General features: G+C 41.3%; 1 protein-coding gene across 3 annotated transcripts in view; it reads right to left on the bottom strand.

The window, feature by feature from the left end:
- Positions 1–16,928, bottom strand: part of mtor (mechanistic target of rapamycin kinase) — a 352,436-nt gene that overhangs the window by 10,184 nt on the left and 325,324 nt on the right. For all 3 annotated transcript variants that reach the window (XM_078558210.1, XM_078558212.1, XM_078558211.1), the window contains 7 exons: positions 15,249–15,384; positions 13,371–13,518; positions 10,533–10,655; positions 7,114–7,196; positions 6,554–6,626; positions 5,755–5,829; positions 3,595–3,730 (listed from right to left, as the gene is read on the bottom strand). In XM_078558210.1, coding sequence (XP_078414336.1) covers positions 3,595–3,730; positions 5,755–5,829; positions 6,554–6,626; positions 7,114–7,196; positions 10,533–10,655; positions 13,371–13,518; positions 15,249–15,384 — 774 coding nt within the window. The remainder of the gene's footprint in view (positions 1–3,594; positions 3,731–5,754; positions 5,830–6,553; positions 6,627–7,113; positions 7,197–10,532; positions 10,656–13,370; positions 13,519–15,248; positions 15,385–16,928) is intronic.

Genomic DNA, 16,928 nt, shown 5'->3' with positions numbered 1-16,928 from the left:
TCCAGGATGTTGATAGTGGGGGATTCAATGATGGTAATGCCATTGAATGTAAAGGGTCGATGTTTAGATTCTCCCTTGTTGGAGATGATCATTGCCTGGTACTTGCCACTTGTCAGCCCAAGCCTAGATATTGTCCAGGTCTTGCTGCATTTGGACATGGACATGCTTCAGTATCTGAGGGCAGTTATCAGCAAACATCTCCACTTCTGACCTTATGATGGAAGGAAGGTCATTGATGAAGCAGCTGAAGATGGTTGGGCCTACGACACTAACCTGAGGAACCCCTGCAGTGATGATCTGGAACTGAGATAATTGATCTCCAACAACCACAACCATCTTCCTTTGGGCTAGGTCTGACAGCCAGCAGAGAGTTTTTTCCCTGATTCTCATTGACTCCAGTTTTGCAAGGGCACACTCGGTCAAATGCTGTTTTGACGTCAAAGGCAGTCACTCTCATCTCACCTCTGGAGTTCATTTCTTTTGTCTACTTTTGAACCAAGGCTGTAATGAGGTCAGGAGCTAAGACCCCCTGGCGGAACCCAAACTGAGCATCAGTGAGCAGGTTATTACTAAGCAAGTGCCGCTTGATAGCATTGTTGATCCCTTCCATCACTTCACTGAGGATTAAGAGTAGACTGATGGGATGGTAGTTGGCTGGGTTTTACTTGTCCTGTTTTTTGTGAGCAGGACATACCTGGACAATTTTCCACATAGCCGGGTAGATGCCAGTGTTCTAGCTATGCTGGAACAGCTTGGCTTTGGGTGCAGCAAGTTTTGGAGCACAAGTCTTCAGTACTATTGCCGGAATATTGTCAGGGCCCATAGCCTTTGCAGTATCCAGTGCCTTCAGCTGTTTCTTGATATCACGCAGAGTGAATCGAATTGGCTGAAGACTGGCATCCGTGATGCTGGGGACCATCGGAGGAGGCCAAGATGGATCATCCACTTGGCACTTCTGGCCGAAGATTGTTGCAAATGCTTCAGCCTTATCTTTTGCACTGATGTGCTGGGCTCCCCCATCATTTAGGATGGGGATATTTCTGGAACCTCCTCCTCCAGTGGGTTGTTTAATTGTCCACTACCATTCATGACTGAATATGGCAGGACTGCAGAGGTTAGATCTGATCTGTCGGTTGTGGAATGGCTTAGCTCTATCTATCGCTTGCTGCTTTTGCTGTTTGGCACGCAAGTAGTCCTGTGTTGTAGCTTTACCAGGTTGACACTTGATTTTTAGGTGTGCCTGGTGCTGCTCCTGGCATGCCCTCCTGCACGTTTCATTGAACCAGGGTTGATTCTCTGGCTTGGTGGCAATGGTAGAGTGGGGGATATGCCAGGCCATGAAGTTACAGATTGTGGTTGAGGACAATTCTGCTGCTGCTGATGGCCCACAGCGCCTCATGGATGCTCAGTATTGAGTTGCTAGATCTGTTCGAAATCTATCCCATTTGACACGGTGGTAGTGCCACACAACACTAAAAATAATCACTAATCCAACAATAACAACAACTTCTATTTATATAGTCTGTTTAATCTAATAAATTATCTGAAGGCATTTCAGAGAATGTTATAAAACAAAATTTGACATTGACCCACACGAGCTGGAATTTACCGGCCCCACTGCAAGTGGGACCCGTCGTGGGCGAGTCCGGAAAATCCAGTCCATGGTGATATTAGAGCAGATGGCTAAAAGTTTAGTGAAAGTGGTAGGTTTTAGGAGTGACTGAAAGGAGGAAATCAAGGTAGAAAGGCATAGGGGTATAGGGAGAGAATTCCAGAGTTTAGGGCCTAAATGAGTGAAGCAGGGCTGCCAATGGTGGAGCAATTTAAATCGAGGATACTCAAGTAGTGAAAATTACCTAAGTATACATATCTCAGAGGGCTGTGGGACTGGAGGAGATAACAGAGGTAGGGAGGAGAGCCATAGAGTGATTTGAAAGCAAAGATGAAAATTTTAAACTCAAGGTGTTCCTTGACTATGAGCCAATGTAGTCAGTGAGCACAGGGATGATAGGTGAATGGGACTTGATGTGAGTTGGGACATGAGCAACAGAACTTTGGTTAATCTCAATTTTACGGAGACTGTCATACAGAAGGTGGGCCAGGAGTAGCATTGTCAAGTCTAGAGGTAACAAAGCTATAGATGAGACCTTCTGCAGCAGATGAGCTGAGGCAATCCATGCATACAGTATTTTTAAGTTCTCAAATTGTTCTTCTAGTTCCAATTGTTTAGAAAACTGACTTTTTTTAAAGTGCTACTAGAGATACTTCTGGATACATGCGTTTGGAGATTAGAGGTTACTATTTTTACCATTTACAACAATTATTCATCTTTATTTCCACTCTGCATTGACAGAAGGATGCTATAAATAGGTTCAGGGTCCCTAGGTTAAGTAAGGGAAAACCAGTTATGATCCCCAATCTGAATCACTGTTCCATGACCACAGGCTGTGGATGGATGTTGGATGAGGACAGGGTGGTTGTCATTTTCCTCCTAGACACTGTTTAGGTCTAGATATGTAAAATACCATTTAAGTGAGGTGAAAGGTTACTGTGGTACCATACCTCAGGAAGGAGTCCCAGCCATCAGAAGAAGGGAGGACCAAATTAGCAAAAGTATGACTTTACATTTGTAGTAATTTATTATGTTGCATGCATTACCTGTCTACACATTTTTGTCACAGATTTACATCAACTTGCATGAAAAACTTCCGCCCACATTTAGAATGGAAACTATCTAAATAAACTTGCTAATGCTGCAATTAAGTCTTCTCGCCACTAGTGGCACCATAGCATTAATTTTCTACTTGAGTTCCTTCGCACTGCAGAGAAATTCCTACTTCTAAGCTAATTCTATGTTTCCCCAGTTGCCGTAAGTTTTTCTACTATTTAATGATAAATTATATTAAGTCAAAGTTTTATATAAAAATAAAATGGGCACTGTATTAGACTTGTGCACCTTGATCCAATTATCCTCCAGCCCTGAACCCTGCTTCATTTAAAGGCTATACTTGGTTTTAATTCTTCACATGTGTAATCACCACAGAAGATCAGCGAGTCTTAAAAAATGTTCATTTAAGTGTTTGAATGTGATGTAATTGTCAAGTTTAACACCTTACTGTTGAATAATTACTGCTGCTGGAATGATGCATATAGACTTGGATAATAGAGGAATATACTTCTTGACTGGTTCTATTTCCAAATGGAGCAAAATGCATTTGAATTAAATCACGCTGTGTGCTGCCTTTAATACACATGCATCAATCTGTTTAAATAAATAAACGGGAACACCACCTGTTGGAAGTTATACCCAGTGGATTCTAAATGCCAACCTAAAAAGCCATTTTCTTCCATTAGTGCTTGTTATCTTTAAAACAGGAAGGTGGCAACACCATTATATTGCACTAAACAGATCGTATAAATGTAAGTGGTTGTTGACTTGTTATTATTAGGTTAAGCTTGGAGATTTCTGTACTGAGGAAACAACACATCATTGATGTTACCTCAAATGTTTCAATGACCTCATGAATCTTTTACCCTGGATTTCAAAAAAGTCTCTAAAGCTCTAACTTTTCTAAAATCTTCCTCAATACTCACTGTCCATGAGCCTCCAGTTTAATAAGGGATCATAAACAAAGGCCTCAAGCACAGCCATGACGCTGTCCCTGTGCTCCCGAAGCACTTCCATCACCGTGTGACATGTGATTCGATAGTTCCCATCCAAACCCGTTACCTGTGAAACAGCAATAAGGGACATAAATGCAGTTAGTAGTAATGGAATATCAATGGAGCATATGGTATGGGCTTGTGCATTAAGATAGAAGGTTGTGGGTTCAATTCCCACCCTAGAAAGTTGAGCACACAATCCAGGTCAACGTTCCAGTGCAGTACTGATGGAGTGTTGCACTAGTAGATGTGCCATCTTTCAGATGAGATGTTAAACTGAAGGCCCATCTGCCCTCTCAGATGGACAAGAACAATCCAATGAGATTATTTTGAGATCAGGCGAGTTACCCCAGTGTCCTGGGCCAATATTTTTTCCTTCAAACAACATCACTGAAGAAATGTATTAGATCATTTGGACTTTATCATGCTGCTGTTTGTGGGACCTTGCTGTGCACAAATTGGTTGCCACATTTCCTACAGTACAACAGTGATTACGCTTCAAAAGTAATTAAGTGGTTGGAATGCACTTTTGGTTGTCTTAAGGATGTGAAAGGTGCTATATAAATGGAAGTTCTTTCATATTTAATGATACAGCAGTTGTATTGAAGACCCTTTGCTGGTGGCTTCCCTGTATAAAGAAAACCCTTGATAAAAACTTCCTGCTTCTGATAGGAGTGCAAACTTTACTATTTAAGCTAGACTACTGTAATATTAATATATTTTCAGAATAAAATGTCTTGATCAGTTGCAACTGTTGGGTTTATTTTGTTTTCCCTCATTTGCCAAGTCTTTATTTATCTGCTTTAAAATGGATAATTTCTAAATTTATTTGGCCTAATATATTTGGTAAATAACCTTTCAATTATCTGCCCAATCACATTGAATAGAATTATTCTTTGGAGCAATTATAATGCAGTTCAACAAATAGAGATACAGCTGTCATGACACTGTTTACCCAGGCTTCAGCTGAGTATTTCTTTAAATGCTATGAATTCTGAGATAAGTGGATTATATTATGTTCCTGGGAATAAAATGGCAGAGAATATTGACATGATCCAGGAACACCATTTAAAACACATTGCTCTATAGATCCCTATGGCCTTCACAAGCCTCAGATTCAATTGAAAGGAACATACTTCTTGCTCTGCATTCACTCCTACCTCTGTCTGGGCTCCACTCCAGGCTTTCAATTATATTTCTTCCTTTTGTAAATCAATTGACTTTCCCCAACATGTAGCCCCATTAGCCACACCCATCCTGAACCAAAACCTTAGTTCTGGGCTCCAACCACACCAACTTCCCCCTAACCAGTGCCGGTAGACATTGCCACATCTCTTCCACAACCTGCAAAATATATCACCATCAATGTGCTAGTTTTATTATATACATATTAATGCTATCCATTGTTGATTTCCAAAACATTAGGAAGATTAATAATTCATAAAAATGGGCATTTATTTGGCACCTTTCACATCCTTAGAACATTCCAAAGCACTTCATAGTCAATTAATTACTTTTGAAGTCTAGTCACGATTGTCATGTGAAAATTTGGCAGCCAATTTGAACCCAGCAGCGGAATATTGAGCAATTAATCCGTTTTTCTTTTCTTTTGGTAATGTTGGCTGAGGAATAAATGTTAGCCGGGACATTGGGAGAATTGCCCGCTTTTTTTTTGATCTTTTACGTCCACCCGATGGGGCAGTTTAACATAAGCTAAAAGATGCCACCTCCAACATGCAGCACTCCTTCAGTAATGAAGGAAAATAAAATTCAGGTGTACCCACATTCTACAAAATACAAACAACTCACAAATGAACAATTAAAAATATAGCCTTCTTTTTCAGATTTTTCTGACCATAAAATAACCTTGCCTCCAATAATAGCTTTACCATTAGATAGCTTTCCCACAGGAACTTCAAGGGCAGGGGCCGTAAACAACAGGTTGGTTTATCAATTATACATCCCATCTGTGTTCCAAATTATCAGAGTGCAATAGCATAGAACATCAGCTAGTGAACATAATATGTAAACATCTTTTGTATGATAGATCGTTTTAGTACTTAAAAGCTGGCAGTAAGTTAGGGCTATTACCTCCATGGCATTGGTTAACATCCTGGTCAGTCTGAATGGGATCTTCTCTGGGAATTTCTCCCTGGTCATAGCAACCTGTGAAAAAATTAAACCGTAAAGACAGACAGCCCTGGAACACTGCAGTTTACATCTCTCGCGTAGTCTGACAGGATTCCCACTGTTCTTTATTTTTGAGCTTTTTTCCCCTGTACTAAGGGTGCACTAATCTACTTCCAAATCTCCTCCCATACCGCTGGAAGATAGGCAAGAACAGCCTCTTCAATTAGTGTGCTTCAATGGTCACTTTCTCACCTCATGGCTCAGACTGGTATTCACATCCATGGCAGTGTAGCTGCGATTTGCTGTACCACCAGGGTGCTTTGACAGCATATAGTCCTATTTCCCCCCCATTTCCTCCTGTCACCTTAGTAGAAATCCTGAATGAGACCATTATCCATATCCCTAAACAGACTAAACTCCACTGGTACTGAAGAAGAGTCATATGGACTCGAAACGTTAACTCTGTCTTTCTCTCCACAGACTGTCAGACCTGCTGAGTTTTTCCAGCATTTTTTGTTTTTGTTCAACTGGTACTAGCCTGTGCAATACGTGATAATTTTAGAGTGGCAACCGGGAAGAAGAAACAGCCTTCATTCGCCCATTAGGGATCCTTATTAACTGAATATGCACAGTATTGGGAAAATAAAATACCCAATTTATATTTGGCAAGCTAGGTGTTTCCTCATAGTGGGAGCACAATGGATTGTTTCCAAAGTCACATAGTAGTGTACTGGCTGTTTGCTCTGAGATTCTGCCTTACCTCAAAACAGTCACCAAAGTCGATGTGTAAGATTTTTCCACTAAGCCTGTCAAGCATCAGGTTTGATGGATGTCTGGAAAACCAAACAAATGCAAAAATGCTGTCAGATTTCATGGGAAATATGGCATTGGATTCAGCCAGTTTTGAAGGAGCTTTCATCATAAGATTCTATAATGAATATGGATGATTAAACACAAGTAGGTGATAGATGTATACAGTCTATGAATAAATAGCACATTCAATGTCACTGATTGTTTGCTAACTATTACCCAATTTCTCCAAAAGGCCTTAACTCTGTTGGGGTACAGTTCAATGACTGTCAGAGGCCCTTTGGCACCTCCCCAAACAATGTGTCTGCGTACAGCACGTACACGACAGATATAAGCAGAGGATTTCCAATGATTACTATAGGTAATGCAATCAAAAGTATGAAGAAAATGTTTATAGTATTGCTACAAATAGGAGCTAAAATCTTCTCCCATATATGTTCTGAAGGCAGCTGTAGAGATCATTGGATTGTATGGTAGTTACAAAAGCACCAGTTTGGCGAATCTCCTTACCGATCCCCTAGTCCCAGGATGTAACCCACCATTGACATCACAGCCAACGAGCGTGTGTAATTTGTTCTTCGGTCAAACCACACCTGCAAAGTGCCAGAGTGTAGATCAGTATTGTTAACCTCTCAAAAACACAAACACACATTTAACTGGTTGACACTGGAAGAGTCTCTTGAAGCACAATAAATATTCAAAGGCCTTTCACTTTGCTTTTAAAACAACATTAATTGATTTTTGATATCACAGTGAAATCTCTGAGTCAAACTCAGATGACATGAAATTCTGCTTGTGTCGTAGTTATCAACCATTCTCGTCGGCAGAATAGCAAATGCCACAGACCTATGCCCGCGATTAGCTGAAGTCCCGCAGAGGTCAATCCAGTTTGGCAGAACTTTTGTTCGGCGCTGGCAAAAAAAAAATGCTGAAATCCTTTGCAAGAGGTGCTTCTGCAGCGCAAGCAAGCCACCCTCTTCCACCAGAGGTCACGTGACTACACGATCAGAGTGGAGTGGTTAGACCCAAGCGCGCTCAAATATGAAATGCTGGACAAGCCATCATTTCACATTGAGATTTCCCTGTGAAACTGCTTGTAAAGTGTGCAAGTATGGTGAAACCTGTGAGAAAGTTAAAAGTGTTGTCGATTGGAGGGAAGAAGTGGAAAACCATGGCTTGAGGTGGGAAGTGGACATCACGAAATTGTTGGAGATTCTGCCATCAAGTTTGTCCACTATTCTGAAAACCAAGGAGAACATCTTGGAACAGTTCAACAAACAAGCATTCTCTCCTGCAACGAAGTGGATGAGAACGGCTGCATATTCTAATGCCGAAGAAGCTCTACTAAGGAGGTTCAAAGCAGCCCTAGCAGAGAACATGCCCATCCCGCATTTGTAGGCATATCGAGTTACATAGAGATGCATTTTTATGGCAAAGTGGGCCTCTGTAGCTATCATGAACTTTTGCTTAACCCGAATTTCAAGGCAGTTTCCCTGGGATTTGACCCATCGAGAGTTTACTGTACATTAGAAATAAACTGTAATTCTGCATTTAAACAGGGAGAAGAAATATTCAGTTGTCTGGGTGGCTGAAACTGTTTTTTACTGGCCTGGGCAATAAAAAAACCAACAGCCATGAAATAGAATGATGATCCGGAGTTAAAACCTGAACAAAGTGGGTCACAGACTGCATTTAAAAGTCAGCACCCTGTTGATAATGTAACATCTGATTCTAAAGAAGGAGGAAAGGACATACTAAAGCTACACGAGGAGTTGTGTCAGAGGATTTCATCTTGATTTACAGTATACACCTAATGGAATTTGTAATTCTGAATTACACAGGGATTGTCAGAAAGTATGTGTGTTTCTTGACCAAGTGACCCAGGCTGAACCAATTGTGCCATCTTTTTAGCAAGGACACCAGAAAAATATATCAACTGTGCAAAAATAGGGTGGGTGATATTCTGCGATGCATAATAAGGGGCCTTGGTGTGCATATCTACAGATTCCTGAGGGTAGCAGGGCAGATAGATAAGGTGGTTATGGTGGCATATGGGATACTTGCCTTTATTGCTGAGGCATAGAATACAAGAGCAGGGCAGTTATGCTGGAACTGTATAAAACGCTGGTTAGGCCACAACTGGAGTACTGCGTGCAGTTCTGGTCACCACGGTATAGGAAGGATGTGGTTGCACTGGAGAGAGTGCAGAGGAGATTTACCAGGATACTGCCTGGGCTGGTGGGTCTGAGCTATGAGGAAAGATTGGATAGGCTAGGGTTAATTTCCTTGGAGCAGCGAAGGTTGAGAGGGGACCGGATAGAGGTGTATAGGATTATGAGGGGCATAGATAGGGTGGATAGGAAGGCACTTTTTCCATTAGTAGAGGGGTCAATAGCCAGGGGGCATAGATTTAATGTAAGAGGTAGAAGGCTAAGAGGGAATTTGAGAAATTCTTCACCCAGAGGGTGGTGGGAGTCTGGAACTCACTATCTGAAAGGGTGGTTCGAGTCAGAAACTCTCGTAACATATAAGTATTATTTAGATATTCACTTGTGCTGCCATAGCCTCCAGGGCAATAGGCCTAGCACTGGAAAATGGGATTAGTCTAGTCAGATCTTTTTTGACCGGCGTGGACATGATGGGCCAAATGGCCTCCTGTGCTGTAAACGTCTGACAGTCTAGAATGGAAGGCAAAGCTAGCAGCAGTAAAGCAAATTCTTATTTATATGAGAGAAAAAACTTTAAAGACTCATAAATTGGACATCAATTCAAATTCTAACTGTTACAGATGATGATGGGTTAATCCATGTAAAAGTGTTGATGTGGATTGTGTACTGGTGGGTCTTTACAACATTCAATGATAGTTTCATGGTGACCATTATTGAGACTAGCTTTCAATTCCAGATTTTATTAATTGAATTTAAATTCCACCAGCTGCCATCATGGGATTTAAACCTGCGTCCCAGTGCATTAGCCTGGGCTTCTGTATTAGTAATCCAGAGACATTAACAATATACCATTGTCTCCCTCTAGTGGAAAGAGGAATTCAATGTGAGGTTATGCACACTCGTGTATGCACTCTGGTGTTGCATAACATAACTTCAAGGCAAGGTTCCTTACATTCTAGGAAAGGGAGAATCATATTCACTTTTAATACAAATGTTTCTTTGAACTGGCATTAAAGTTCAAAGGTCAAATATCAGGTGCATGCTCAAAGTGTAGCATTTCATTAAACATCCTATTTTCTACATAGAGATAACTCAGGTCCAAGGTTTTTTTTACGCTTTACACCACCGCTTGAAGAAAAGTATATGTTGCACAAAAAGCAGAAAGTGGGCTACAAGTCAATCAACTTCTGAAAGAGGAAGTTAGGCTAACATTTTAGACATGACCCTCATTAGAATTCTTCTAATAAGGAGTCCTGCCCAAAATGTTCATTTGTTTTCTGCTGATGCTGATGGACTTGCTGTATATACCTAGCATTTTACATTAGATTTCTGGCATCAGTTTTTTAAAAATTCATTTTAACTATATTCCATTACTTTATCTCATAGTTCACAGTTGATTTGAGACCTATTGATGTCTCTCGGATGCCATGTGTAACGGAATATGTTAAAGGATTTCCTAAAGATATTGAGGGGTGAAATCTTCATGAATGTGCTTATAACTCTGTTACAAGTAGAGAATTCTTCGCCGTGTCTATGGTGGGGTAATTCACCTTCACTACCTGGAATGAAAACAAGGTGAGTTCTGTAACAGGTGGTCAATCCAATGAAGCTGAAAATTTATCTGTGTGTTTTAATATTGTTATTTACAAAAAATCTGGAAACAGACATTCTGCGCAGAATGCGTCCATTGCACCACAGCTGGGGATCGCAGGCCACATGTGGGAAAGTGGAGATTGCTCTGAATATTAAACAAGGCTTTACCTCGGAGCTGGGGCTCTTCAGCCACAGTAACTTGGCCAGGTCATCTCCAGCTGTATTATTCACTGCATGCTCAAACACTTCAACCTTCTGCATTAGAGTGAGGTGATCGTAGTCCGGAGCCATCTGTTGGTTAAAACAGAACAAAGCATGCAGTAAAGTTATGTGTCAGTTTGGACGGATTTTTCAACTCTTAGGCCAGAATTTTTGCGTCGGCATGCGGGAGCGGGCCTGGCACACCGACATGTAAAATGACGCGCGGTGATGTCGGGCGTGTGTCCCGACGTCACCGTGCATCATTCAGATCTCTCGTTCGGCGGGCGCCTGCCGAACTGTCAAAGGCCTGTTAAGGCCATTAAAAAAACAATTAAAGTAATTATCAACGTTGTCCATCCAACCTTAAAGTCAGCGGGCAGGCAAAGAGCCTGAGCAGCCTTCACGTTTTTCAGAAAACCTCATCCTCCGGTGGGATGAGGTTTCCTGAAGGTTTTATTAAATGAATAAATATTTTTTTCACAATTCATAAACATGTCTCAGCTCATGTGACACTGTCACATGAGGGGACATGTCTAAGTAATTTTTATCTTTCTTTATTTAAATATTTCAATGTGAACTTAATTTCCCTGTGGCAGCTCCGTGCCTCAGGGAGATTTCTGTGCTTTTTCCCATGCATGCGCTCAGCGCTACCGGCCGTGCGTCAAGCTGGCGGTGTGCAGCCAATCGCGGGCAGCAATCAGCTCCCTGCCCGCCCACGCCCGCTCCCGACCATCCGCCTGACAGCAGAAAATTCTGCCCTTAGAGTCAAACATAAATATCATGCAAATTTTTCAAACATTTAATTTGTTGTTTAAAAATGGAGATAAAGAAGAAAGGGAGGCATCAGAAAGAGACAAAGAAGCAACTAAGTTTGGAAAACCTGATCTCAAAATGGAAAAAGCCACAAATATTTTCACAAAAAATATTATTATTCAATTCAAGCTAGAAATTCTTATAATTCCGTTGCTTTTGATCCACTTCTTCCTAAAAAATGTTAATTCAACTTTTTGCTTGACAATCACTGGTGCTTTGGTTGATCCTGACAAATGCATTCAGATATCTATTGAACTAGAAATACAGCTTTGAATTTACATCAAATCCTTTAAATACAACCAAACTAGATGCACATTGTAACACTTAAAATACCATACTATGTAAAGAAATAATTGGCTTTGTGTACTTTGCATTCCCCATTAAATGAGTTTAAGCAACTGACATTCAAAACTCAGCGGAGAATGAGTGAATCAGTTAACAGATGAAGCTTTAAACCGAGTTGATTGAAAGCTGTCAGGCTAGAGCTCTTAGGTCAATTTATTATATTTAAAAGATATTGTCTTGGAAGTGCTTTAATGTGTGTTGTATTGAATTGATTTTTTTGCAAATTTGAAGCTGGCATTCTAGTTGAGTAGGCACCAGCTCCCCATACAGTTCAGATCCCCATATCTATAGATAAGGGAGAACCAGTGGATGTGGTGTACTTGGGTTTTCAGAAAGCTTTTGATAAAGTCCCACATAAGAAGTTAGTGTGCAAAATTAAAGCACAAGGAATTGGGGGTAATGTATTGGTATGGATTGGGAATTGGTTAGCAGTTAGGAAACAGAGTAGGAATAAATGGGTCTTTTTCAGAATGGCAGGCGGTGATTAGTGGGGGTACCGCAGGAATCAGTGCTTGGGCCCCAGCTATTCACAATATATATCAATGATTTGGATGAGGGAACCAAATGTAATATTTCCAACCTTGCTGACGACACAAGACTAGGTGGGAATGTGAGTGGTGAGGAGGATGCTAAGAGGCTTCAAGGCGACTTAGACAAGTTGAGTGAGTGGGCAAATACATGGTAGATGCAGTGTAATGTGGATAAGTGTGAAGTTATCCACTTTGGTGGAAAAAACAGAATGGCAGAACATTATTTAAATAGTGATAGATTGGGAAATGTTGATGTACAAAGGGACCTGGGTGTTCTTGTACACCAGTCACTGAAAGCAAGCAAACAGGTGCAGCAAGCAGTTAAGTAGGCAAATGGTATGTTGGCCGTTATTGCAAGATGACTTGAGTACAGGAGCAAGGATGTCTTACTGCAGCTATAGAGGGCTGTGAGACCACACCTGGAGTAGTGTGTGCAGTTTTGGTCTCCTTACCGAAGGAAGGATATACTTGCCATTGAGGGAGTGCAGCGAAGGTTCACCAGACTGATTCCTGGGATGGCAGGATTTTCGTATGAGGAGAGATTGGGCTGACTAGGCCTTTATTCACTGGAGTTTAGAAGAATGAGAGGGGATCTCATGGAAACATAAAATTCTGACAGGGCTGGACAAACTGGGTGCAGGGATGGTGTTTGAAGGGTCTAGAACAAGGGGTCACAATCTCAGGAAACAGGGTAAGCCATTTAGGACTGAGATGAGGAGAAACTTCTTCACTCAGAGGGTGGTGAACCTGTGGAATTCTCTACCACAGAAGGCTGTGGAGGCCAAGTCACTGAATATATTTAAGGAGGAAATAGATAGATTTCTAGACTCTAAAAGCGTCAAGGGGTATAGGGAGAGAGCGGGAGTATGGCATTGAAACAGAGGATCAGCCATGATCATATGGAATGGCGGATCAGGCTTGAAGGACCGAATAACCTCCTCCTGCTTCTATTTTCTATGCTTCTATCCACTACTTCAGTCTGGCAGTACCATTTAACTATATGACCCAGTATGTTCAAGGAAGAAATTTAAATTACTTTTATTCACTTTTCCTTAAAAATTTAATGACATAACAGAAAGAAAGTATATATTTGAAATAAATTGTCAGCAATACCTACCCTGAGCATGATGCGATGCTCGATGTTTAGCAGAATCTTTTTTTTCTCTCGATAGTCTCGAATGAGTGCATGGAGTGTATCGCAGTGTGGGACCCAGCCAATCAAACCAGAGTTTGTGGACAGTGGAATGACAGCATACCTCTGAATACTGGAGGGAAAAGCCCAGAATATTTGAGAGAAACATCTAAACGCATTGCATGTTTTTTAAAAATGTGCTTTAAAAATAAATACCATGTTTCTTCCTTCATGAAACGAATCAATATGTTTAAAATTTAGTGCATGTGGGATACAAGCTAATTACCTCCTCTATCAGGGACATTTTTCTACTGTTAAAATACAGGAGATTGCTATTCATTTTTGATGTGTACACAAATGGACTAAAACTTCAAATGTCACTACAAATGCTTCAAGCCTGACAGTCTAAAGATGCTTTTACATTGTGGGAGAGCAACGCCATACCAGCCTCTGAGTTTTGCTCGTACCATATTTAGATTTCCAACCAGCATGGATCTCCTTCATGCGTTGCTACAGGAACAAAGCTGGCTAAGCTGCCAGAGCTTTTAAGATCCATCAACAAATGAGGTCTAGAGCTAAATACTCTGATTGAATCCCCCAAATCAGCATCAGTGAACAGTTTGTTGGAGAGTTATTGTTGCTCAATGCCTATTTGTTTCTCTCTCCGCAGATGCTGCCTGACCTGGTAAGTATTTCCAGCATTTTCTGTTTTTATTTGATTTGATGTTAATGCCTTAACTGCAGTGAAAGAGCTTGGTTAAGGAAGCAGCTAGTTCTGAGTACATATTTTCAGCATCACAGCCAGGATGTTGTCCGTACTCATTACCTTTCCCTGGTCCAACACATTCGGCCACTTCTTAACGTCTTTTTGATTGAACCACATTGGCTGGAGGTTGGTATGAAGCTAGGAAGCGCAAGAAAAGGCAGAGCAGCATCATTCACTTAGAACTTCTGGTTGAAGTCACATGCAAATACTTCAGCCTTGTCTCTTGTACTCGCATGTTGGGTTCCACTATAGGTGAACATAGGAATGTTCATGGACCTTCCTGTTAGTTGCTTGAGTGCCCAGCAACATCCTCAACTGGATGTGGTATGGTACAGAGTATCGCTAAGATCTGATAGTGGTGGCATCACTTAGTTCTGTCGATAGCCTTTTTGCTTTTATCATTTAGCACCCTGCATAGTATCTTCACCAGATGAATGCTTCATGCTGAGGTATGCCTGGTGTTGTTCTAGGCCATGACATGCTTGACTCTGGGTGGTTGGGTTGGCGGGTGGATGGAAGCAGGAGGTGTTTATAGGAAGTTTTATTGTCCGTGTTTGACTTGAAGCCTTGGGAATTAATAGGATTTTGAACATTGTTAAGGATACCCTGCGCCACTGACACCTGGATGTATATTACTATGCCCCCACTCCAAATGAGCCTATCCTGACAGTATGATGGGCCAATTCCTGGGATGTTGATGGTTGAGATTGGGGTGTTACCTGATGGATTTGATGTTGTGGGTGCAACTAGGTTAAGCTGTTGCTTCACTAGTCAGGGGCCAGCTCTCCCAATATGAGCACCAGGTCCCAGGCATTAATGAAGTGGACTTTGTTGAAGCAATTGGGCTGTTGTTGCCTCAGTCTTATCTTGATTCTTAATGAACTTTGTAGCGATTGTTTACAAATGGGTGGCTTAAACTGATAACCTCTGGGTTGCTTGGTCCAATCATAAGGCTACTATACCTACATAATCTGTGCATGTTCCTACTAATTATTTTGCCTGCTGTCCTGAACACTGCAATGATCATGATAAGACAAGGGAAGCTCTAAACTATGTGTTTGTAGATATTGATTTTTGATACCAACACATTTCGCTACCTGAGGTTCTTCCGAAGAGATGCTGGGTCATTTGCCAGCAAGGTATTCACCAATCCAAAAAGCTGCATCACCCTCTCGTCCTGACGCAGATCTTCATGACCCTTTAGCAAGAACATGAATTCGTGGCTATTACTTCCTATAAGGACATAGAGATAAAATTCTGTCAAATTTGAGTTGGGGGATAAAAATCCCATAACAGTTACCACATTTTGTTTACAACTTTGTACAGCATTTGTTTAGACTAGTTAATAATTTGGATAAAATATTCATTTTGCTAAATTACAGACCACAAGTACCCAATAATAGCAGCAGTACTGATTTGCTCATGGTCAGCCAAGAGAAAAGTTTGCTAACAGCTGTGCTGTTTCTGTTACCTCCCTTCCTTTCAATCTCAAGGCCCCAAAGTATTCCTCACTTTGTGCACTGCATGGACAAAGGAAATAAGGGTTTCAGCTCTGAAGGTAGAAATGATTGATATAAACTGATTTTCTGCATCTTGATATTAGGACTGTGCTGTTCCAGTACTTAGAGTGTACAAAAAAAGCTCATAACCTGATAGCTAATGCCTTCCTCTCCTCTATACCCCAGAAGTCTCTCTCTCTGCTCTGTGATTTTTCTTGTCTGTTTCTATTTATATACTGTGGTTGGAACTCCTCTAAACTTTTTTCTCATGTTCTTTATAAGCATCAAATATGCCATCCTACACACTCTTTCTCCATTCTACAAGCAGACTATTTTGAAATTAAGACGTTGCATAGTCCCTGATGCATACTCATTTTTACCAGGATCAGTGGACTTTCTTTATCCCTTTCTTCTACAGTGTTCATGATCCTGATATGGGGAGGTGCTGGAGGCCAATAAAGGTGGAGGAAGCCAGCAAGACAGGGACACTGAAGTCCTACTGAATTGAATGGTAAAACCCCATTTTTTTTCTTCCATTGTCCGCCTGGCAGCCAACTAACTTGACAGCCCTGGAGGTCATCACAGGACAGGGGAAGGTCGGTGATGAGGGCTTGAGTGAGGCTGGTCATGATTATTTGGAGGGAAACAGGCCATTGGGGACAAGTTTGGAGATTTGCAATGGATCTGGGATTGGGTGGGGGGGGTGGTGGAGTGGTAGGGGAAAGTGGTGGGACAGAGCGACAATGATTATCACAAGGGAGGTGGAAGCCTTCCTGAGGGATCTGCTGGAAGCATTCTTGCTCCTTCTGACCTACAAGCCGGCAATTCATTCGTTGTCGGGTTTCTTGACCCTGGGAAACCCTCACAACAATGGTAACATTTAAAATCAGGCTTCTAGTTGCACTGCGGAAGTCTAATTTAAATGTGTTAATGAAGCGTCCCGCCTCTCCATAGTGGGACACTAAACTCCGTGAAATGCTTCGCTGTAAAAACAGCAATGAGGTGTACATGGTGGATTGGTGTCAAGTTCCCCATTTATTCATTTTCATCCTGTCCCTCTCCATCCATCATGTTGGGGTTAATACAGTGGCCCATGTTTCTACTAACTAAGCTTGGTTCAATTTAATTATTCCTTCTTGATTTACGTCACCTTTTTTTTTTTAAAACCTCGGCAATGTTTATGTCTTCCTTTTGGCTTCTTGATACAAAAAATAGTCGATGATGGATCGTATCTATTTGTTTTAAAACTATTCCCACTTGGAAGGAAATTATCCGAAC

The sequence above is a fragment of the Cetorhinus maximus genome, chromosome 15 (genome assembly GCF_964194155.1).
Source record: "Cetorhinus maximus chromosome 15, sCetMax3.hap1.1, whole genome shotgun sequence".
Classification (NCBI taxonomy): domain Eukaryota; kingdom Metazoa; phylum Chordata; class Chondrichthyes; order Lamniformes; family Cetorhinidae; genus Cetorhinus; species Cetorhinus maximus.
Note: the sequence above shows the minus strand (reverse complement) of the source record. Positions and strands in the feature narration are given on the sequence as shown.